Consider the following 23,702-nt stretch of genomic DNA (forward strand, 5'->3'; position numbering starts at 1 on the left):
TTTCTTCTGTCCTTTTCTTTTTATTCTTTACACCAAATAAAACCTCAATTTTGATGATAGAAAAATAATAGACTGACATGATTTGGACAAAATGATGTAACAGGAGGAATGAAATACGTGACTCCTCATCCCCCACCTCAAATGAAAAGTAGGAGAAAATCCCATAGGTTATTAGGGATAATATTTCAAAACAAATTACACTGATTGTAAATAAAAGAGAGTTTTACCATACAGTATATATACCTAGGTATGTAGTAGGAAATGGTGACAGATGGTACCTGTTTTGGGTCTCAGATTGTGACATATTTTAATGAACATTAAATTCTTATTCACTGCCTGAGTCAGCAGGGGAATTTTACCTCAAATTCTAGACCAGCTGTCAGGTTTCGTTAATTGGTTGAAACTATCAAATGGTAAGACTTATACAAAACATATTTTCATTTTATTCACAAGTAAGGTGACATAATTTGAATTTTAATCATATTGGAAAATTATTGAGACTTTGCTAAGAGAGCATTTTCATGGCCCTGAAGCTAGTAACGTCTTTTTTTTTTTTTTTTTCGGTATGCGGGCCTCTCACTGCCGTGGCTTCTCCCGTTGCGGAGCACAGGCTCCGGACGCGCATGCTCAGTGGCCATGGCTCACGGGCCTAGCTGCTCCATGGCATGTGGGATCTTCCCAGACCGGGGCACGAACCCATGTCCCCTGCAACGGTAGGCAGACTCTCAACCACTGCACCACCAGGGAAGCCCTAGTAACGTCTTTTACTTACAAAAATGTCAACAGAGTGGCACATGATTGAAAAAAAATTTTTCAACTGCAGTTATTTTCTATCAAGGAATCAAATGTGATGAGGAGTTCTGAAATAGCTTAAAAGTCTTGGACCTGGGTCTGGATATCTTGGTGCTCATTTTAACTCTACCACTAATCTTCTCTGATACTGTATCTGTGCCATGTGTTTTCTCCTGAGCCTCAATTTCCTCTTCTAAAATAACCTAGTCTGTCTCCTCGTTTTCATGCCCAGTGCTTCTTAGTTCAGTTCTTCTAATTGGCCTCCTTACTACCAAAAGTCTTACTACTAAAGAGCATTCCAAAAATGTAAACATGATTGTTATTCAACTCCCAATGGCTCCCCACTAGTTGAAGAACAAATTACAAATGTGATCACTGATATTTTTGCACTGTTTGAAACATAGATTACTTTTCTAAAATCTGTCTTTAGTAGTCACATCACTCAAAAACACATACCTTCTGTGAGGAATGATTTCCTATCAACAATAAGCTAGCGTGTAATAACAAGTAATACCTACGTGAATCTATCTTAAATTAAAAGCCTACACAGGGGAAGGAGCTTCAAGATGGCAGAAGAGTAAGATGTGGAGATCACCTTCCTCCCCACAAATAAATCAGAAATACATCTACATGTGGAACGACTCCTACAGAATACCTACTGAACGCTGGCAGAAGACCACAGACCTCCTAAAAGGCAAGAAACTCCCCGTGTACCTGGGTAGGGCAAAAGAAAAAAAGAATAAACAGAGACAAAGGATAGGGACGGGACCTGCACCAGTGAGAGGGAGCTGTGAAGGAGGAAAGGTTTCCACACACTAGGAAGCCCCTTCGTGGGCAGAGACTGCGGGTGGCGGAGGGGGAAAGCTTCGGAGCTGCGGAGGAAAGCGCAGCAACAGGGGTGTGGAGCAGAGAGCGGAGAGATTCCCGCACAGAGGATCGGTGCCGACCGGCACTCACCAGCCCGAGAGGCTTGTCTGCTCACCCGCCAGGGCGGGGGGAGGGGTTGCTGGGAGCTGAGGCTCGGGATTCGGTGGGATCGCAGGGAGAGGACGGGGGTTGGCCGCGTGAACACAGCCTGAAGGGGCTAGTGCACCACAGCTAGCCGGGAGGGAGTCCGGGAAAAAGTCTGGACCTGACGAAGAGGCAAGAGACTTTTTCTTCCCTCTTTGTTTCCTGGTGTGCGAGGAGAGGGCATTAAGAGCGCCGCTTAAAGAAGCTCCAGAGACGGGCGCAAGCCGCGGCTAAGAGCGCGGACACCAGAGACGGGCATGAGACGCTAAGGCTGCTGCTGCAACCACCAAGAAGCCTGTGTGCAAGCACAGGTCACTCTCCACACCTCCCCTCCCGAGAGCCTGTGCAGCCCGCCACTGCCAGGGTCCCGTGATCCAGGGACAACTTACCCGGGAAAACGCACGGCACGCCTCACGCTGGTGCAACGTCACGCCGGCCTCTGCCGCCGCAGGCTCGCCCCGCATCCCTACCGCTCCCTCCCCCCAGCCTGACTGAGCCAGAGCCTGCGAATCAGCTGCTCCTTTAACCCTGTCCTCTCTGAGCAAAGAACAGACGCCCTCAGGCGACCTACAAGCAGAGGTGAACCCAAATCCAAAGCTGAACCCCTGGAGCTGTGCGAACAAAGGAGAGAAAGGGAAATCTCTCCCAGCAGCCTCAGGAGCAGTGGATTAAATCTCCACAATCAACTTGATGTACCCTGCATCTGTATAATACCTGAATAGACAACAAATCATCCCAAATTGAGGAGGTGGACTTTGGGAGCAACGATATATATATTTTTTCCCTTTTTCTCTTTTTGTGAGTGTGTATGTGTATGCTTCTCTGTGTGATTTTTTCTGTATAGCTCTGCTTTTAGCATTTGTCCTAGGGTGCTGTCTGTCCTTTTTTTTTTTTTTGATTACTTAAAAATTTTTTTTCCTTAATAATTATTTATTTTTATTTTAATAATGTTATATTATTTTATTATACTTTATTTTATCTTCTTTCTTTCTTTCTCTTTCTTTCTTTCTTTCTTTCTTTCTTTCTTCCTTTCTTTCTTTCTATTTTTCATCCCTTTTATTCTGAGCCGTGTGGAGGACAGGCTCTTGGTGCTCCAGCCAGGTGTCAGGGCTGTGCCACTGAGGTAGGAGAGCCAAGTTCAGGACACTGGTCCACAAGAGACCTCCCAGCTCCACATAATATCAAACAGAAAAAATCTCCCAGAGATCTCCATCTCAACGCCATGACCCAGCTCCACTCAACGACCAGCAAGCTACAGTGTTGGACACCCTATGCTAAAGAACTAGCAAGACAGGAACACAACCCCACCCATTAGCAGAGAGGCTGCCTAAAATCATAATAAGGCCACAGACACCCCAAAACACACCACCAGACATGGGCCTGCCCACCAGAAAGACAAGATCCAGCCTCATCCACCAGAACACAGGCACCAGTCCCCTCCACCAGGAAGCCTAGAAACCCACTGAACCAACCTTAGCCACTGGGGTCAGACACCAAAAAAAACGGAAATTATAATCCTGCAGCCTGTGAAAAGGAGACCCCAAACACAGTAAGTTAAGCAAAATGACAAGACAGAGAAACACACAGCAGGTGAAGGAGCAAGGCAAAAACCCAACAGACCTAACAAGTGAAGAGGAAATAGGCAGTCTACCTGAAAAAGAAATGAGAATAATAATAGTAAAGATGATCGAAAATCTTGTAAATAGAATGGAGAAAATACAAGAAACGTTAACAAGGACCTGGAAGAACTATAGAGCAAACAAACAGAGATGAAAAACACAATAAATGAAATTTAAAATTCTCTAGAAGGGATCAATAGCAGAATAACTGAGGCAGAAGAACGGATAAGTGACCTGGAAGATAAAACAGTGGAAATAACTACTGCAGAGCAGAATAAAGAAAAAAAAAGAAAAGAACAGAGGACAGACTCAGAGACATCTGGGACAACATTAAATGCACCAACATTCGAATTATAGGGGTCCCAAAAGAAGAGGAGAAAAAGAAAGGGACTGAGAAAATATTTGAAGAGATTATAGTTGAAAACTGCCCTAATATGGGAAAGCAAATAGTTAATCAAGGCCAGGAAGCACAGAGAGTCCCATACAGGATAAATCCAAGGAGAAACATGGCAAGACACATATTAATCAAACTATCAAAAATTAAATACAAAGAAAACATATTAAAAGCAGCAAGGGAAAAACAACAAATAACACATAAAGGCATCCCCATAAGGTTACCAGCTGATCTATCAGCAGAAACTCTGCAAGCCAAAAGGCAGTGGCAGGACATATTTAAAGTGATGAAAGAGGAAAAACCTGCAACCAAGATTACTCTACCCAGCAAGGATCTCATTCAGATTTGATGGAGAAATTAAAAGCTTTACAGACAAGCCAAAGCTAAGAGAATTCAGCACCACCAAACCAGCTTTACAACAAATGCTAAAGGAACTTCTCTAGGCAGGAAACACAAGAGAAGGAAAACACCTACAAAAATAAACCCAAAACAATTAAGAAAATGGTAACAGGAACATACATATCGATAATTACCTTAAATGTAAATGGATTAAATGCTCCAACCATAAGACATAGACTGGCTGAATGGATAGAAAAACAAGACCCATATATATGGGGACTAAAAGAGACCCACGTCAGACCTAGAGACACATACAGACTGAAAGTGAGGGGATGGAAAAAGATATTCCATGCAAATGCAAATCAAAAGAAAGCTGGAGTAGCAATTCTCATATGAGACAAAATAGACTTTAAAACAAAGACTATTACAAGAGACAAAGAAGGACACTACATAATGATCAAGGGATCAATCCAACAAGAATATATAACAATTGTAAATATTTATGTACCCCACATAGGAGCACCTCAATACGTAAGGAAAATACTAACAGTCATAAAAGGGGAAATCGACAGTAACACAATCATACTAGGGGACTTTAACACCCCACTTTCACCAATGGATAGATCATCCAAAATGAAAATAAATAAGGAAACACAAACTTTAAATGATACATTAAACAAGATGGACTTAATTGATATTTATAGGACATTCCATCCAAAAACAACAGAACACACATTCTTCTCAAGTGCTCATGGAACATTCTCCAGGACAGATCATATCTTGGGTCACAAATCAAGCCTTGGTAAATTTATGAAAATTGAAATCATATCAAGTATCTTTTCTGACCGCAACACTATGAGACTAGACATCAATTACAGGAAAAAATCTGTAAGAAATATAAACACGTGGAGGCTAAACAACGCACTACTTAATAACCAAGAGATCACTTAAGAAATTAAAGAGGAAATGAAAAAATATCTAGAAACAAATGACAATGAAAACACAACCGCCCAAAACCTATGGGATTCAGCAAAAGCAGTTCTAAGAGGGAAGTTTATAGCTATACAAGCCTACCTTACGAAACAAGAAACATCTCAAATAAACAACCTAACCTTACACCTAAAGCAATTAGAGAAAGAAGAATAAAAAAAACCTGAAGTTAGCAGAAGGAAAGAAATCATAAAGATCAGATCAGAAATAAAAGAAAACGAAAGGAAACGATAGCAAAGTTCAATAAAACTAAAAGCTGGTTCTTTGAGAAGAAAAACAAAAGTGGTAAACCATTAGTCAGACTTATCAAGAAAAAAAGGGAGAAGGCTCAAATCAATAGAAATAGAAATGAAAAAGGAGAAGTAACAACTGACCCTGCAGAAATACAAAGGATCATGAGAGATTACAACAAACAACTATATGCCAATAAAATGGAAAACCTGGAAGAAATGGACAACTTCTTAGAAATACACAACCTTCCAAGACTGAATCAGGAAGAAATACAAAATATGAACAGACCAATCACAAGCACTGAAATTGAAACTGTGATTAAAAATCTTCCAACAAAAAAAAGCCCAGGACCAGATGGCTTCAAAGGTGAATTCTATCAAACATTTAGAGAAGAGCTAACGCCTATCCTTCTCAACCTCTTCCAAAATACAGCAGAGGGAGGAACACTCCCAAACTCATTCTACGAGGCCACCATCACTCTGATACCAAAACCAGACAAAGATGTCACAAAGAAAGAAAACTACAGGACAATATCACTGATGAAAATAGATGCAAAAATCCTCAACAAAATACTAGCAAACAGAGTCCAACAGCACAATAAAAGGATCATACACTATGATCAAGTGGGGTTTATCCCAGGAATGCAAGGATTCTTCAATATATGCAAATCAATCAACGTGATACACCATATTAACAAACTGAAGGAGAAAACCATATGATCATCTCAATCAATGCAGAGAAAGCTGTCGACAAAATTCAACACCCATTTATGATAAAAAACCCTGCAGAAAGTAGGCATAGAGGGAACTTTCCTCAACATAATAAAGGCCGTATATGACAAACCCACAGCCAACATCGTTCTTAATGGTGAAAAACTGAAACCATTTCCACTAAGATCAGGAACAAGACAAGGTTGCCCACTCTCACCACTCTTATTCAACATAGTTTTGGAAGGTTTACCCACAGCAATCAGAGAAGAAAAAGAAATAAAATGAATCCAAATCGGAAAAGAAGTAAAGCTGTCAATGTTTACAGATGACATGATACTATACATAGAGAATCCTAAAGATGCTACCAGAAAACGACTAGAGCTAATCAATGAATTTGGTAAAGTAGCAGGATACAAAATTAATGCACAGAAATACTTGCATTCCTATACACTTATGATGAAAAATCTGAAAGAGAAATTAAGAAAATACTCCCATTTACCACTGCAACAAAAAGAATAAAATATCTAGGAATAAACCTACCTAAGGAGACAAAAGACCTGTATGCAGAAAATGATAAGACACTGATGAAAGAAATTAAAGATGATACAAATACATGGAGAGGTATACCATGGTCTTGGATTGGAAGAATCCACATTGTGAAAATGACTCTACTACCCAAAGCAATCTACAGATTCAATGCAGTCCCTATCAAACTACCAATGGCATTTTTCACAGAACTAGAACAAAAAATTTCACATTTGTATGGAACCACAAAAGACCCCGAATAGCCAAAGCAATCTTGAGAACGAAAAACGGAGCTGGAGGAATCAGGCTCCCTGACTTTAGACTATACTACAAAGCTACAGTAATCAAGATACTATGGTACTGGCACAAAAACAGAAATATAGTTCAATGGAACAGGATAGAAACCCCAGAGATAAACCCACACACATATCATCACATTATCTTTGATAAAGGAGGTAAGAATATACATTAGAGAAAAGACAGCCTCTTCAATAACTGATGCTGGGAAATCTGGACAGCTACATGTAAAAGAATGAAATTAGAACCCTCCCTAACACCATACACAAAAATAAACTCAAAATGGATTAAAGAGCTAAATGTAAGGCCAGACACCATCAAACTCTTACAGGAAAACATAGGCAGAACACTCTGTGACATAAATCACAGCAAGATCCTTTTTGACACACCTCCTAGAGAAATGGAAATAAAAACAAAAATAAGCAAATGGGACCTAATGAAACTTATAAGCTTTTGCACAGAAAAGGAAATGATAAACAAGACAAAAAGACAACACTCAGAATGGGAGAAAATATTTGCAAATGAAGCAACGGGCAAAGGATTAATCTCCAAAACATATAAGCAACTCATGCAGCTCAATATCAAAAAAATAAAGAACGCAATCCAAAAATGGGCAGAAGACCTAAACAGACATGTCTCCAAAGAAGATATACAGATTGCCAAAAAACACATGAAAGATGCTCAACATCATTAATCATCAGAGAAATGCAAATCAAAACTACAATGAGATATCATCTCACACTGGTCAGAATGGCCATCATCAAAAAATCTACAAACAATAAAGGCTGGAGAGGGTGTGGAGAAAAGGGAACCCTCTTGCACGGTTGGTGGGAATGTATATTGCTACAGCCACTATGGAGAACAGTATGGGGGTTCCTTAAAAAACTAAAAATAGAACTACCATATGACCCAGCAATCCCACTACAGGGCATATACCCTGAAAAAAACATAATTCAAAAAGAGTCATGTACCAAAATGTTCACTGCAGCTCTATTTACAATAGCCCGGAGATGGAAGCAACCTAAGTGTCCACTAACAGATGAATGGATGAAGAAGATGTGGCACATATATACAATGGAATATTACTCAGCCATAAAAAGAAACGAAACTGAGTTATTTGAGTGAGGTGGATGGACCTAGAGACTGTCATAAAGAGTGAAGTAAGCCAGAAAGAGAAAAACAAATACCATATGCTAACACATATATATGGAATCTTAAAAAAAAAAAAAAAAAAGGTAAAAAATGGTCAGAAGAGCCTAGGCGCAAGACGGGAATAAAGATGCAGACCTACTAGAGAATGGACTTGAGGATATGGGGAGGGGGAAGGGTACGCTGGGACAAAGTGAGAGAGTGGCATGGACATATATACACTATCAAATGTAAAACAGATAGCTAGTGGGAAGCAGCCGCATAGCACAGTGAGATCAGCTCAGTGATTTGTGACCACCTAGAGGGGTGGGATAGGGAGGGAGGGAGATGCAAGAGGGAAGAGATATGGGGACATACGTATATGTATAACTGATTCACTTTGTTATAAAGCAGAAACTAAGACACCATTGTAAAGCAATTATACTCCAACAAAGATGTTAAAAAAATAAAAAAATAATAATAAAATAAAATCCATTGTTTTTAGCAAAAAAAAAAAAAAATTCCTATAGAAAATTAGTTAACTCTGGAGCAAAAAATGCATGATACAAATAAATATTTGGTAAAATGGTATGAATTTAACTGGGGAGATTTATTTAAGATTAGCTTTAAATAAATGATTTAATTATTATGATGTATATCATATCAATATAGACATAAATAGATTAATTTAGGTAAAGTTATGAAATATTATTTACAGTAGACCTTTTTTTATATTAGAGTTAACATCAAGTTAGCATTTACTAGAATTGATGAAAAATCAAAAAGAAATTATGCAATATTTTATTTGAAAAATCAAGCTCTTAATATTAGATTTTGCTCTCCCTTACTGGAAAATAACAAAATTCACAGTGGAAGAGAAGCTTTGGAGATCTTTTTTAATCCCATAATGTTCAACTCAAAATGAAATGTCTCAGTGAAGCCTGCTGTCTTCTTATTGCCAAAGTTCATTAATTCCTCAAAACACACAACACAGGCACTATAATCAATGCCACTTGGTTTGCTTTAATGTTTTTCTTGTTTTCCAAACTAGGGTATAAGCCCCTTCTATGTAAGCATAATCATCTCTTGTGCTTCTCTTTATATTTCTCAGAGAATCTACTTAAGTTTACTTTAGACTCATTAGACTTATTAAACTTATGTTTACTTTAGAATTATACTGTTCAGAACTTTATGGAACATTCACAGGTACTTCTTAGTGCTACCTTTTAATTTTTAATGAAATCTTATTCCAGGTATGCTATACTTTTTCAAGAGTACAATTCTGTTTCAAAAAAATAAAGTTGAAACTTTACCTATATATTATGAAATTAATGTTTCTATCCCTCCAAAATTCATATTTTGAAGGCCTAACCTCCCAATGTGATATTAGGAGGTGGAGCTTTGGGGAGATAATTAGGCTTAGATGAGGTCATGAGAGTAAGGCCCCCATGCTAGCATTAGTGCCCTTATAAAAAGAGGAAGCGACACCAGAGCTTCCTCTATCTCACTATGTGAGGATACAGCAAGAAGGTGTTGTCTGGAAGCCAGGAAGAGGGCCCTCACCAAGAACCAAATCTTCCAGCACCTTGATCTTGTGCTTCCCAGCTTCCAGCATTGTAAGAAATAAATATCTACTGTTAAGCCACCAGTCTGTGGCATTTTGTTATAACAGCCCAAGCAGACTAAGTCAGGAACTGGGACCAAGAACTGGTGCGCTCTTGTAACAAATACCTGAAAATGCAGAAACAGCTTTGGACTGGTTAATGGGTAGAGGCTGGAAAAGTCTTGAGGTGCATGTTAGAAAAAGCCAAGGTTGCCATGAAGATACTCTAAAGGGTAATTCTGGTGAGGACTCAGAAAAGAGAAGAGCTGGAAAGAAAGTTTCCATCTTTTTAGAGAATACATAAATAATCATGAACAGAATGTTGGTATAAATATGGATGGTAAAGGCCATTCTGATGAAGTCTCAGATGGAAAGAAGGAACATATTGGACAAAGGAGACGATCCTTGTTATAAAGTTGCAAAGAACTTGACTGAACTGTGTTAATGTTCTATTATTTTGTGGAAGGTAGAACTTGTGAGTGATGAAATTGGATATTTACCTAAGAAATTTGATGTCTTTAGGAGATATCTAAGCCAAGTGTGGAAGGAACAGCATGCTTTCTCCTGAATGCTTATGGTAAAATGCAAGAAGAGAGAAACTGACTGAAGAAGGAACTGTTAAGCAAAAAGGAACCAGAACTCGTGGATTTGGAAAATTCTCAACCTATACATATTACAAAAAATGAGAAAGCACGGTTCAGAAGAGAACAGTAAGGGTGTGGTTGATTCACCATTTGATAAGGAGATTAGTGTGGGTGTGAACCAGAGACCTAATCAGCCATCTCATCAGAAGCCCGGGATACAGATGGGATATACCAGCAGAAACTGCCAGCTGGGACTAATGGAAACAAAGAAAACTGGATGGATTGAAGGAAGGCTGTGAACATGTGCTATTCCTCAAGAAGAGGGAACAACGATAAAGGTGATTCAGAGATCATCAGAGCTGCCACCCCCACCACAGGCCCAGGAGGTGGGGCTAGTTCCTCCTGGGCTTCAAAGGGTGGGGCCACCTCTCAAGTTTGGGATGCCCCCACCCAGTGCCTCAGGAGCAGCCACCACAGGGAGTCCTGTAGGTTGCGCTGCTGCAGAGAGCCATGGGGGCAAGAAGTGCCCTGTGAAGCTGAAGAGGCAAGGCCACCTTGTAGAATCCTGGGGGTGATGTTGCCACTCCAGTGGTCCTGCAGCACAGAGCATCATTCTAAAGCAGGTTATTCTCATACCTTAAGATCTAACGGAATTGTTCTTACTATGCTTTAGACTTATTTGGGGCCCGTCACCCCTTCCTTCTTTCCTATTTCTTCCTTTTAGAATGGGAATACCTATCCTATACCTGTCACACCACTGTATTTTGGAAGCACATAACTAGTCTGGTTTCACAGGTTCACTGTTGGACAACTCGGCCTCAGGATGAATTATACCTGGAGTCTTATTCATATCTGATTTAGATGATGATGAGACTTAGGACTTCACACTGTACACTGTAGAGATGATGTTGGAACCAGTTAAAACTTTTGAGGCTATTCGTACGGAATGAATGTATTTTGCATGTGAAAAAGACATGAATTTTGGGAGTCCAGGGGTGTAATGATATGGACTAAATGATTGTGTCCCCACAAAATTTATATGTTGAAATCCTACCCCCCATGGTATTAGGACATTGGGCCTTCCTTCGGGAGGTAATTAGGTTTAGATGGGGTTATGATGGTGAAGCTCCCATGCTGGGATTCATGGCCTTATAAGAAGAGGCAGAGACACTAGAGTTTCTGTTTACACTATGTGAGGAGAGCAGCCCCAGCTCACTACAACATTATACCTTTCCCTATTTTAATTAAGAAAAGTAACAATATGGTATAATTGAATAGACTGATCTAAGCAAGAACAATGAATATTTCATTTAAGATTTGAAGGAATAGAAAGACCAAATAATGATGTTAGTATAAGCTATCGGGTTGTTTTTTTTTAAAGACTATTGAAAGCTAAAAAATACATACAGCCAGTTTTTGAAGACTTGATAACATTTCACTTTGCTCCTTAAAGCCAGTTGTGTGAATCTTGTTCACTGCATCTTCTTTTTCTGAAAGCCATGCACTAAAAAGGCACTGAAAGAAATCAAATAATTCCAGAAGAGAAAAAAAATAATTATTAAAGTACATCATTATATTTTTTCATTTATCCATTTAATATCTCTCCATGTCTTTCACTGATATAATATCCCCCACATGAGTTACCTGTTCTTCAGTAAAACGTTGCCATTTTAGAAGAATGTCTTGTAAAAGAACCCAGCGATCTTCTGTCCACCTACAGATGTTTGCCCACCGATCTCCCAGTACCTGGGGAAGAGAAAACCCACCACAACATCAGCAAACAATTAATTGTTAACTGAATTTTATTAAAAATGGCATGAATGATTCATAAAAGTATCTAACTTTGAGCCTCCTATTTATACCAGGAGTTGTAAAGAACACCCTGCCAGCTTCTGCTTATAATTAGATAAACACTGTGCCTTTCATTTGTCATTAGATTAGTTCACTCTTTCTTTCACCTTACATTGAAAAGCAAAGATACTTACAAGAAGTCTGAAGCAGATATTACACCACTATTTGAAACGTCTCCACAGTAAATGCAAGCAAAAATATAAATGTAGAATTAAAGAGGATTTTCCATTGATAATATGTGTAATGTGTATCTCTCTTAGGTCTGAAAATACATCACAAAGAATAAAAGTCTGACTACTAAGTAAGTAAGATGTCGAAAAAAGACTCTCATTTGAAGCAATCTTGTATAATTTGAATTGCTTAATGTCCTGATTGTAGAAGAAAATTAGTAGTGACTTAACATCATATCCACATGTGAATTTTTAAAGTTAACTGGATTATTATTACAAAGTATTTAAATTCACTATTTCTCTAAACTATTCTAGTGAGAAAACTGTAATATTTCCTGAGTAATAGTTACCCTATCTTTAGCATGTCACTAATATCTATATGCACACACTGTTTTAATATGTAATATAAACCAAGCACTAATGGTTTTTAGATGGAAAAAATATGTTGTGATGATTTCTGTGTAAAGGGAGTGTTTTAAGAAAAGAAATATATCATTAATTTCAACTCCATTAGGATATACTTCAGAGACAGAATTTCAACTTTTTTGACTTTCTCATAAATAATAGAATTATTTTCCCATAGATATTGGATCTCTAGACCTAAAAGTATCTCAAAATATGGACATCTTATTTTGTATAGAATTACAGCTAGAAAAAATGTTTGTAACTCGTATTTTTTACAAATATACTCAAGTATCTAAGACAAGCCTGATCATAATTTCTACCTTACTTGATGCTACATGTTTGGATTGATCCACCTAGAAAATTTTGATAAATGATTCAAATAATACATGTGTAATAAGCATCATGGCAAAATCCATCTATTCCTAATTAATTCAGAGACCTACCTAATTTTTTTAAAATGTGTTTAATCTAACATCTTTTCAAAAAGGGAGTCTCATACATGGGTAAGGAGTAGGCAATAAACATTTTACTACAATATTAAAATGATCATGGACTCATATGCAGCTCAGTCACAGGTGAGTTTTCAATTTTTCTTCAGAAATGTCAATAAAAATGTTATTGCTTTCAGCATAATGTAACTGATTTTTGTATTTTTTATAGTTTCATTCTCTATTCTTTTTGAATTACGTTAGTTATGGCAGAAGCCATAGCACTGGAATAGTGATGCAAGATAACCACAGGGAGTGTGCTAACGTAACTCAATGAATTCAATATTAGCCATTTAATTATTACAATCAAACATTTGGGACTTTTTTCCTAAAACATATTAGAAGTTCTTTTAGTGAACTTCCTAGTTACCATGTCAGGATGCATCAGATAAAATGGCATGTAACATACCTGTTAATGGATTAGTTGTGAAAAAACTAGCTTCAAAGAGAGAAAATCTCACTCCTTAGCCATAAACTACACCATCTGCCTGATTTTATGATGCAGATATAAAAGGCTAAATTGTGGGATGTATATTGCAGGGCTCCAACCTCAGAGGAGATGGGTGTCAAGGGGATAAGAGATAAACTCATACTGTAGGTAGCACCACCTTCATAAATGAAAGAAAATCAACTAAGGCGTCCAAATAGGTATAACATCTTCTCTCTAGTGCTACAAGACACACAAAGGTAGTGTCCACTGAAGTAGCATCTTAGGTTTGTAATCTCATAGATGGATGATTATAATTTATTAATTTTAGTAGGACATCATATAAAACAAATCCACATAAAGACCTCTATACTAGATTGCTTAAGATTAAATTTATAGAAACTCCAAAATATATTGTGATACACTATATACTACAGTTTTTTTCACGATATGAATGAGTTATAAAAAATAATAAATATTATTTTAGGTACAGAGTCAACCTAGTTAAAAAAACTATTTTAAGAATATTATTTCCGTCAACAGATGAATAGATAATGAAATTCTTCCATTTACAACAACATGGATAGGCTTGGAGGGCATTATGCTAAATGAAATAAGTCAAAGAAAGACAAATACTGTATGATATCACTTATATGTGTACTCTAAAAAATACATAAAACTAGTGAATTTAACAAAAAAGACGCAGACTCATAGATATAGAGAACAAACTAGTGTTTACCAGTGGGGAGAGGGGAAGGGCATTATAGGGGTAGGGGATTAAAAGGTACAAACTATTAGGTATAAAATAAGCTACAGGGATATATTGTACAAAACAGGGAATACAGCCAGTACTTTATAATAAATATAAATGGAGTATAACCTTTAAAATTGTGAATCACTACACTGTACAACTGTAACTTACATATTATTGTACATCAACTATACTTCAATAAAAAAGGAAGAAAAAAAGATTAGTATTAAAAGTGACCTTTGTATTCAAATAATCATAATAGATAACTGATAATTCATTGAAGCAGGTTTATAATTCAGTCAATATTTAACTAATAGTTAATGATAAGCTCCAATTCATTCATTCACCAATCATGAATTTATTTAAGTAACAAATATTTATTGAACATAAACTATGTGCCCAAAATTAACAGAATAAAGATATTATGGACTGAATTGTGTCTGCCTAAAATTCATATGTTAAAGCCCTATTGCCCTCTACCCCAGCATGTGACTGTATTAGAAGACAGGACCTTGATAGGCAGGGCCTGTAAAGAGGGCTTTTAAATTAAAATGAGGCTGTTAGGGTGGGCTCTAATTCAATCTGACAAATGTCCTTATAAGAAGAGGAGGGCCTCCCTGGTGGCGCAGTGGTTGGGAGTCCGCCTGCCGATGCGGGGGATACGGGTTCGTGCCCCGGTCTGGGAGGATCCCATATGCCGCGGAGCGGCTGGGCCCGTGGGCCATGGCTGCTGGGCCTGCGCGTCCGGAGCCTGTGCTCCGCAACGGGAGAGGCCGCAGCGGTGGGAGGCCCGCGTACCACCAAAAAAAAAAAAAAAAAAGAAGAGGAAATCTGGATACACAGAAAGACACTATGGATGTGTTAACACAGAGGAGAGACCATGTGCGGACAATGAGAAGGCTGCCGTCTGCAAGCCAAGGAGAGAGGCCTCAAAAAACCAAACCTGCCAATACTTTGATCTTAGACTTCTAGACTCCAGAACTGTGAGAAAATATATTTCTGTTGTTTAGGGCACCCAATCTCTGGCATTTTGTCATGGCACAGCTAACAAACTACATAAGACAAATTTAAGAGAGGCTGATTCCATGGCACTGCAAAATGTCTCACAAAACTAAAGTTGCTACAGGTAAAGATGTACATATTACCATGGGAAAATTCTAGAGAATACATTTCAATTACTAGAGTAAAATGAATTTAAATTGTTCAAATGGAGCAGAGTTTTAATAATGTATTGTGACAACTTCTCAAATACAAGTATGCTATCACTTTGTGATTTTGTATCTTATGTGGGGAAGATAAAAATATCTAGAGCCAAACCACTTGGATTCAAGTCTTAGGTCAATCAATTGCTTGGATTACCAATGTGTGTATGTCTTTTCAAATTACGAAAACATTTTAAATCCATAACTTCTTGTAATAATACCAGCAATTCTTTATCTCTCCCTGCTCAATGAAATCAAGTGGCTTTTTCAAGAAATTTATGGCTAAATAATTTAATGTCTCTCAAAGAAAATAATCATACCAACCACTTAAAGAATTGCTTCAAATATTAAACAAGATCATGTACTGAAAAGCAGTTTTAATTTGAACTGAGTTATACAAGTGTCGGTGGTTATTTACATTTTGCTTGATCATAGTATTTATATCGAACCTTCTATGAACCACCAAGGTGAACTATTTTACTCACTCTAGAAAAGTACTTATTAAATCTTTACAGATAGACCTTTAAATTCCAGTATATTCTTTTTTAAACATTTCCAACACAAGAGAGCATATATATCCTTCAGTAACACATTCTACTGCCTAAATCTATCTTACTCTCAGAACAATCTCAATGAACTGAATCTAAGTCTCTTCTGTTACAATGTAAGCATGGTTCTTTTTACTGGTCTCAGTGAAATTAGATAACCAAATTAGAAATTGCTTGCTCATATGCTGTACATGTCTGCCCACAGGTAGATTTTTGCAATGCCATATGCACAAATATAAATAGATGTACACAGTGCTTGAATTTATAGATTTACCTGTTTATCGCTTAGAAATGCTGACCTTAATTTGAATTACAAAGGATGGAACTAAGCAATTGTTGGATTATCAGTCAGCTTTTATAATCACTCAGAGATGCTAGTACCTATCACTGCCTGAATGGATGTAACCACACTGTTAGACAACTACAAGAGATTGGATCAAATGGAATTGACAGGAAGCTAAAAAACTTTTTTTAAATCACTATATTAGGATTAGAAATCTCTTCTCTAGAGAAAAAAAATCAGTCTTTCTCTGAGTTTCCATTTAAGTATATGAATCCCTTGAGCTTTTCAGAATAATGCCTATTTTTGTAAGCTAGGTAAGCATTATGCACATAAATGAAAAATGAATTATAATGTCTCATGAAGTGATAAGAAGAAATTAATTTGTATTTATGTCCTCATTTTGTCTCAGCAGTAAGAGAAGCAAAAGGTCAGTTCACTTACTCTAACACATTTTCATGGACTAAATCACAACTCCATTATCATCTAGGCTCACATCCGCAATGGGGAGGATTTTTCCCTCCCATTTAATTCACATCTCATATTGTTATACATGCCAGGGACATTTCTCATCTGAATTCATTTGTTTGGTTGAGTTGGTTTTTCAAAGCAAAAGTGAAAAATGGCTATCAAAAGAACATTTGGATAAAAGCAAGTAAGGAAAATTTGACAAGCCTGAGAGGTAAAACTTAAGTACCTTGACCCTTGAATTTATTGAAGCCAGTGATAGAAAGTGAAAGCTAAGCTGCATCCAGCAAGATTGGCATTAAGAGACAAAGTGTCCCCAAGAGTATGTCCACTAAGGAAGAAACAATTATGTGCCATGGACCACACAATGCAGCAGCAACTGAGATTTATAAGAGAGGGAGGCAGCAGGCAGCAAGCAACCCATCTCCTTTTATTGTAGTTTCAGACCCTGAAATGTACTCCTCAGCTAAATGAATTTTATGTGTAATGAGCCATCTGAAAAATAATTTATTTCTTGCTCTTTCTTTCTTACTTTATAAACAACTATACAGTTAAAAAGGATTAGCAACTTCATCTTACTGACGGTGAAATGGAAATAACATCAAATAACGTGTTGAAAGAAATAAAGCACCCATTATGAGGCTAGAAATGGGGCAGAGTATTACTGACTAATGTTTAGCCAAGTCTATGATTTGGCTAAACATGTTTTTTACAAACTGCTAACTGAAGCAGTATACTATAAAATTGCGTGTCTTAAAGCTTCACTGTCTAACGTATGGTCCAGGGTGGAAAAAACATCTTGTGATGTATTAGGAAACACTTACTGGAGGTTTCTCTGAAAATATCATTTTTACTTCTGTTTAAATGATCCTGTACTAACTCCTGACTGAATTCAAGGAATTCCTGTCACTTCTAATGGTGCAGTTTACAGATGAGGAAACTGACACTCAGATGGGTTAAGTAACTTATCTAAGGCCAGAGAGGACAAAGGATTGAGTATCTGGGATTTGACCTCCGATCTGTCTGGCTACACGTCCATGCTCTTTCACAATGCCATTCACTCAATAGAGCATTCAACATAAAAAAAAAATATATATATATATATGACTTGTGATTTGTGCTACAAAGCATACAGTGAGATATACAGGTGCTGAATCCTTTTTGAGTCTTTTCATATTTAATTTTAGCAGGAGTTTCACTAGATTTAACTAAATATTTTATCTAACCTACTTGACAAAGATTTGAAGCCTCCTGTTACAATTTGATCTAAAAACATTTTTGACATTTTAACTGCGTATTTGTTTAAAATGTGTTTTAAAAATCAAAAATACTTACACTTCTAGATCAAGAACATGTGCTCTTTGCAAGGACTTATTTTTAAAAGGTAAATATGACTGTCTGATTCCTTCATGAAATTCTGCCTTAGTGATCATGCTAAAAGCGTAGTGAGATTTTTAACTTGAAGAAGCATCTTCTTCTGTGCTATGAGAATCAGTTCCATGTATTATTTATTTTTATGAGTTTATAAAGTGCTAATGAATAAATCTGGAAAGGCCCTATTGTTGTTGTTGCTGTTATTATTTGCAGGCTATTATTTAATGTTCTGTGGCAGCTTAATAAACTCTATACTCTCCAGCTCCCACCAGTCTATTCAATTGGGATACCAGAAAATAAAGAGCAGGAGTCCTAAGGAGCATTCCAAGCATGACAGTGTTCTTTCCAGCATTCATCACATTCCCAGGCATTCCTTGGTAGCTTGAAGTTTTACTGTTCCTTATTGTTTTATGCCTCCAAGTCTCTGAACTTCTTGAGGAGGGCCCCCCCTTACCCTTGTGCTTAATGTCTCGTGTAGTAATACATGCATTTCACATAGTATATGAATGTCTCAAAGCTGAATACCACCACTGTAGTTATCAATACAGGGCTTTTCTCCCAAGTAGTGTCTTAAAACCCCCCTTTATTTCCCTTTCTTCTTCATTAAATACCTGTCTACCAGTATTTTATGGTAATGGCATGGCTATTTGTGGTGAATTTCAAGACCCATAGGAGATAAGAGTCACATGTGAATTCCTGTACCCTCTACCTCAAATTCTAAATCTTTAATACTTAAAATGGGCATTAGCTATATAGCAGAATCTCTGAATCTACTAACCCACTACAAGCCACTAGGTTTAAAGTACAGACAACCTGAATTCTTGTCCCAGCTCAACTGTTGCCCAACTTGGTAATATCTGTCAACTAACTCTTATTTAATCTTACCATGGTTTAGCTGCGCCACTAGTGACATGGATATAACAGTATCTGCTTCATACCCTCCTAGCCAGGTCACTGCTAGGGTCAGGTCAACAAATATGAAATTGTTCTGGAAACTGTGATGAATTAATGACATGCTTGTAAATGGTAAGGATTTAGAACTCAGTTCCTGGAAAATCAGCTTTTGTTTCCAGATGTGATAAATCTACAGCATAAAAGGCTTTTAATACAGAATACACTGAAATATTTCAGCATGATATTAACTTTACTAGATTTTTGTATTTTACCTATAGTCTAATAAGGCTTATGCTTTGTACAACAGTTGAAAATCTTTTACTTTTGCATTTTTGGACCAGGAGCGTTTTCCATTACGTGCCTTGTTTATAACCAAGTAAGTGGAAAACGTATCCCTCTATGTTCCATTTTAACTCTTGGCATTGAAATATTCCATCTATAAGAAATCACACATTCCAATGTGTACACATAATAAAATGCACAAAATAATCTAGGTGTAAGAGGATGGGAAAGTGATGGGGATTGTAGCTAAATGGAGAGCTCAAGGTAAAGTGGGCAGAGCTATTCAATTCCTACTGAGGTTAATATGCAGGAAAACAGACCTAGGATCATCGAATCACTTGCTTTTCCCAAAGAGGCTAGAAATTCATAGCTTTATATTACATTTCCTAAATTTCAATAATAAATATATTATTAAATACCATGTGGACTGAATATGAATATATTTGTAATTTTATTGGAGTATAATTGCTTTACAATGGTGTGTTAGTTTCTGCTTTATAACAAAGTGAATCAGCTATACATATACATACATCCCCATATCTCCTCCCTCTTGCGTCTCCCTCCCACCCTCCCTATCCCACCCCTCTAGGTGGTCACAAATCACTGAGCTGATCTCCCTGTGCTATGTGGCTGCTTCCCACTAGCTATCGATTTTACATTTGGAAGTGTATATATGTCCATGCCACTCTCTCACTTTGTCCCAGCTTACCCTTCCCCCTCCCCATATCCTCAGTAGACAAATTCCTAGAAAGACAAAAGCTACTCAAACTGACAAAAAGGGAAAATCTGGAAAATGGAGGTAAAATATTTTTAAAAATGGAAATCAAAAATAGAAAGTCTTATGTCTATTAAATATATTAAATTCTCATTTAAAACTTCCCCCATAAAAAAAAATCCAGGCATGAATGGCAAATTTCCAAGCCTGCATAATCAGGTACTTAAACCCAGCAAGCATATCATAAGAATGGAAAATAGGCCAATCTCTTTCATGGACACAATGGAAAAACTCTAAATCAAATGTTAACAAATGGTAGCAAAAAAATCTAGCAATAAATTAAAAGGGTTATACATATCATCCATGTTTGGTTTATCTCAGAAATGCAAGGCTATTTTAACATTAGAAAATGAAGCAATGTGATTTTACATATTAACAGAATAAGGGAGAAAGCTAATATGATTGTCTCAAGTTATCCCGAAAAAAAAGTTTGATAAAATTGAGCACCCAGTAATAACAAAACCTCTTAGAACACTAGGAATAAGAAGCATCTACAACAAGCCTACAGGAAATATCATACTTTACAGGTGATTTACTAAAAGCCTCACCTCCGAGAGCTAAAATGAGAAACAGATATCAATAATAATCTTACTGTACTAGAGTATGCAGCACAAAAATAAAAGAAAATTTAATAAAATGAATGATTGGAAAGGGAGAAATAAAACTGACATTAATCACAAACCACCTGGATATGTACATCTGAGTGATACTACAGATAAACTACTCAAGTTAATAAGCAAAGTAAGCATGATCTCTGGATACAAGGCCAAGGAATAAAAATCAAGGTGTACTTCTCAATATCAGCAACAAAAAATAAAAAATGAAAAACTTTAAAAGATACCATTTATAACAAGAGCAAAACTATCAAAAACCTAGTAATAAATTGCATAAAAAGTCTAAGACTCACTATCATGAAAACCACAAAAACATTATTTAGAGAAAATAAAGACCTAGATAAATGGAAGACTATTTCATATTCATGAACTGAAATACTTTACATAATAAAGATATTAATTTACTACAAATTGATCTATATATTCAGTGAAATCCAATTAAAACCAAAGCAGTTGTGTTTTTCTTGTTTTTTTTTTTGAGGGGGTGGTGACAAGCTGATTCTAAAATTTATTTGGAAAGCAAATGAATAAAAGTAGCAACATAACCTTTAAAAAGGAGAAAATAAATATGAAGGGCTTACACAGGCCAAGATAGACTTAGTGTTCCCCTTAGCTTCCCTAAACTTTAGACTATAGGCCCCAACCTCTCTTTGCTTAGAGCACTTACTTTGGAAAGAGGATGTAAATTTTTTAATCTGCCCCTTTGAGATGTAAATAGTCTACAACCGAAGAATATCTTTCTCAAGGACCTATTAGCCATCCCTTTGAAATGTAATTATCAAGAAAGATAGGGCCTGTCTTCCAGACTCTGTGGGAGGGTAGGAGCCTAACTTTGATAAGGGACAATTAGCAAACACAAAATAGCATAATCACATTGACCATCCAACCTCTTAATGTCCTCCAATCTTTTTATGCTAGCTCATCCCAGCACTTACAAATTCTCCCACCTTTTGTTCAGTGGAACTGAGTTCATTCTGTCTCCCCTGTTGCAACAGTCTTGATCCATAACTGCAATCGTCTTGAATAAATTTTTTCTTGCCTGTTATACCATCTGGTACAATTTTTATTTTACAATACTACCAGATATTAAAATCAGTATAAATCTATAGCAATTAAGACAATGTGGCATTGACATAAGTATAGGCAAATGTACAAACAGAACTTATTAGAGGGACTTCCCTGGTGGTCCAGTGGTAAAGAATCTGCCTTCCAATGCAGGCGAAGCAGGTTCAGTCCCTGGTCGGGGAACTAAGATCCCACATGCTGCAGGGCAACTAAGCCCGTGTGCCACAACTACAGAGCCCACGTGCTCTGGAGCCCATGCGCCACAGCTAGAGAGAGAAAACCCACACACCACAACTAGAGAGAAGCCCGCACCCCACAACAAACAGCCTGCGCCACAACGAAAGATCCTGCGTGCCACAACTAAGACCCAACACTGCCAAAAATAAATGAATGAATGAATGAATACATACATAAATAAAATATACATATAAAAAAGGCCGAATGACTTTTAAAACAAAGAACTTATTAAATCCATAAAGTGAGCCATGCATGTATAGGCATTTGACTAAAGGTGACACTGCCGAACACTGTTTGCAATAAATCATGCTACTTCAATTGAGTCTAAATAGGAAAAATGGACATTCATCCCTTTCTCACACCATAAATACGAGATGGAATGTAATATGAAAGGTCAAAGAATAAAGTAACTATATGGCAACCCAGGAGAATATCTTCTAGGTCGTAGAGTAGGAAATGTTACTTTTAAACTCAGAACAAAAATACACTAATCATAACAGAAAATATTGAAGTGGGGTATAATGAATTTAAAACTTCTGTTTATTAAAGTAGTAATTCATTAAGGAGTAAAAAGGCAAGTTACTTAGATTAAAAAAAAAGAAAGGAAATGTGTACTACAGGTAACCAACAAAGGACTACAATCCAGAATATATATTTTGAAATAACTACAGCAAATCACTAAGAGAAATATAGACAATTCAACAGAAAAATAGGCATTTCCAAAAAGAGATCTTTCAAATAACCAGTAAACAAGTGAAAGTGTTCCACCTCATTAGTCATCAGTACATGCAAGTTAAAACGAGAAATGTCATTATACAGCCACCAGAAAGACTCAAGTTAAAAATCTGACAACTTGAAGTACTGAAGAAGATGCAGAGCAATTTGTACCTTAATTCACTACTGATGAGAGTATAAATTTATACATCAACTTTGGAAAACTCTTTGGTAATACCTATAAAGTTAAAGATACATATACTCAATGATCCAGCGATTCCAATCCTGGCTGTATATCCAATATAAAAGGCTACAAATATTCACTGAAAGATATGTACAATTATTTTCAAAGAAGAATTATTTGTAATGGTCCCAAACTGGAAACAATCCACATTTTCATAACAGTAGATTGCATAATTAAACTGTGATATAGTTATTAAAAAAGAAAATTAATGAACTAATGCTATATGCAACATGGATGAATCTCACAAACATAATGTTGAGTGGAAAAAGTCAGTTACATATATATATAAATATATATATATTTATATATATATAATGCAATTCCATTTACATCAAGTTAAATATACAGCAAAATTAATCTGAAGTATTATAAATCAGGTTAGAGGTTACCTTTGAGGAAGTGGGACCAGTTTATGACTATGATAGGGCTTGATGGGCTTTTTGCTTGTTGGTAACATAATACCTTTTTTTTTTTTTTTTTTTTTTTTGTGGTACACGGGCCTCTCACTGTTGTGGCCTCTCCCGTTGTGGAGCACAGTCTCCGGACGCGCAGGCTCAGCAGCCGTGGCTCACAGGCCCAGCCGCTCCGCGGCACGTGGGATCTTCCCGGACCGGGGCACGAACCCGTGTCCCCTGCATTGGCAGGCGGACTCTCAACCACTGCGCCACCAGGGAAGCCCCATAATACCTT

The 23,702-nt window shown here is 37.0% G+C and overlaps 1 protein-coding gene across 3 annotated transcripts in view; it reads right to left on the reverse strand.

Moving 5' to 3' along the window:
• Nucleotides 1-23,702, reverse strand: part of DMD (dystrophin) — a gene marked incomplete at both ends in the record, with an annotated part of 2,093,893 nt that overhangs the window by 1,425,382 nt on the left and 644,809 nt on the right. For all 3 annotated transcript variants that reach the window (XM_079728248.1, XM_079728247.1, XM_079728246.1), the window contains 2 exons: nt 11,631-11,738; nt 11,868-11,969. In XM_079728248.1, coding sequence (XP_079584374.1) covers nt 11,631-11,738; nt 11,868-11,969 — 210 coding nt within the window. The remainder of the gene's footprint in view (nt 1-11,630; nt 11,739-11,867; nt 11,970-23,702) is intronic.

This window comes from Hyperoodon ampullatus (assembly GCF_949752795.1).
Source record: "Hyperoodon ampullatus genome assembly, chromosome: X".
In the NCBI taxonomy this organism is placed as follows: Eukaryota; Metazoa; Chordata; class Mammalia; order Artiodactyla; family Ziphiidae; genus Hyperoodon; species Hyperoodon ampullatus.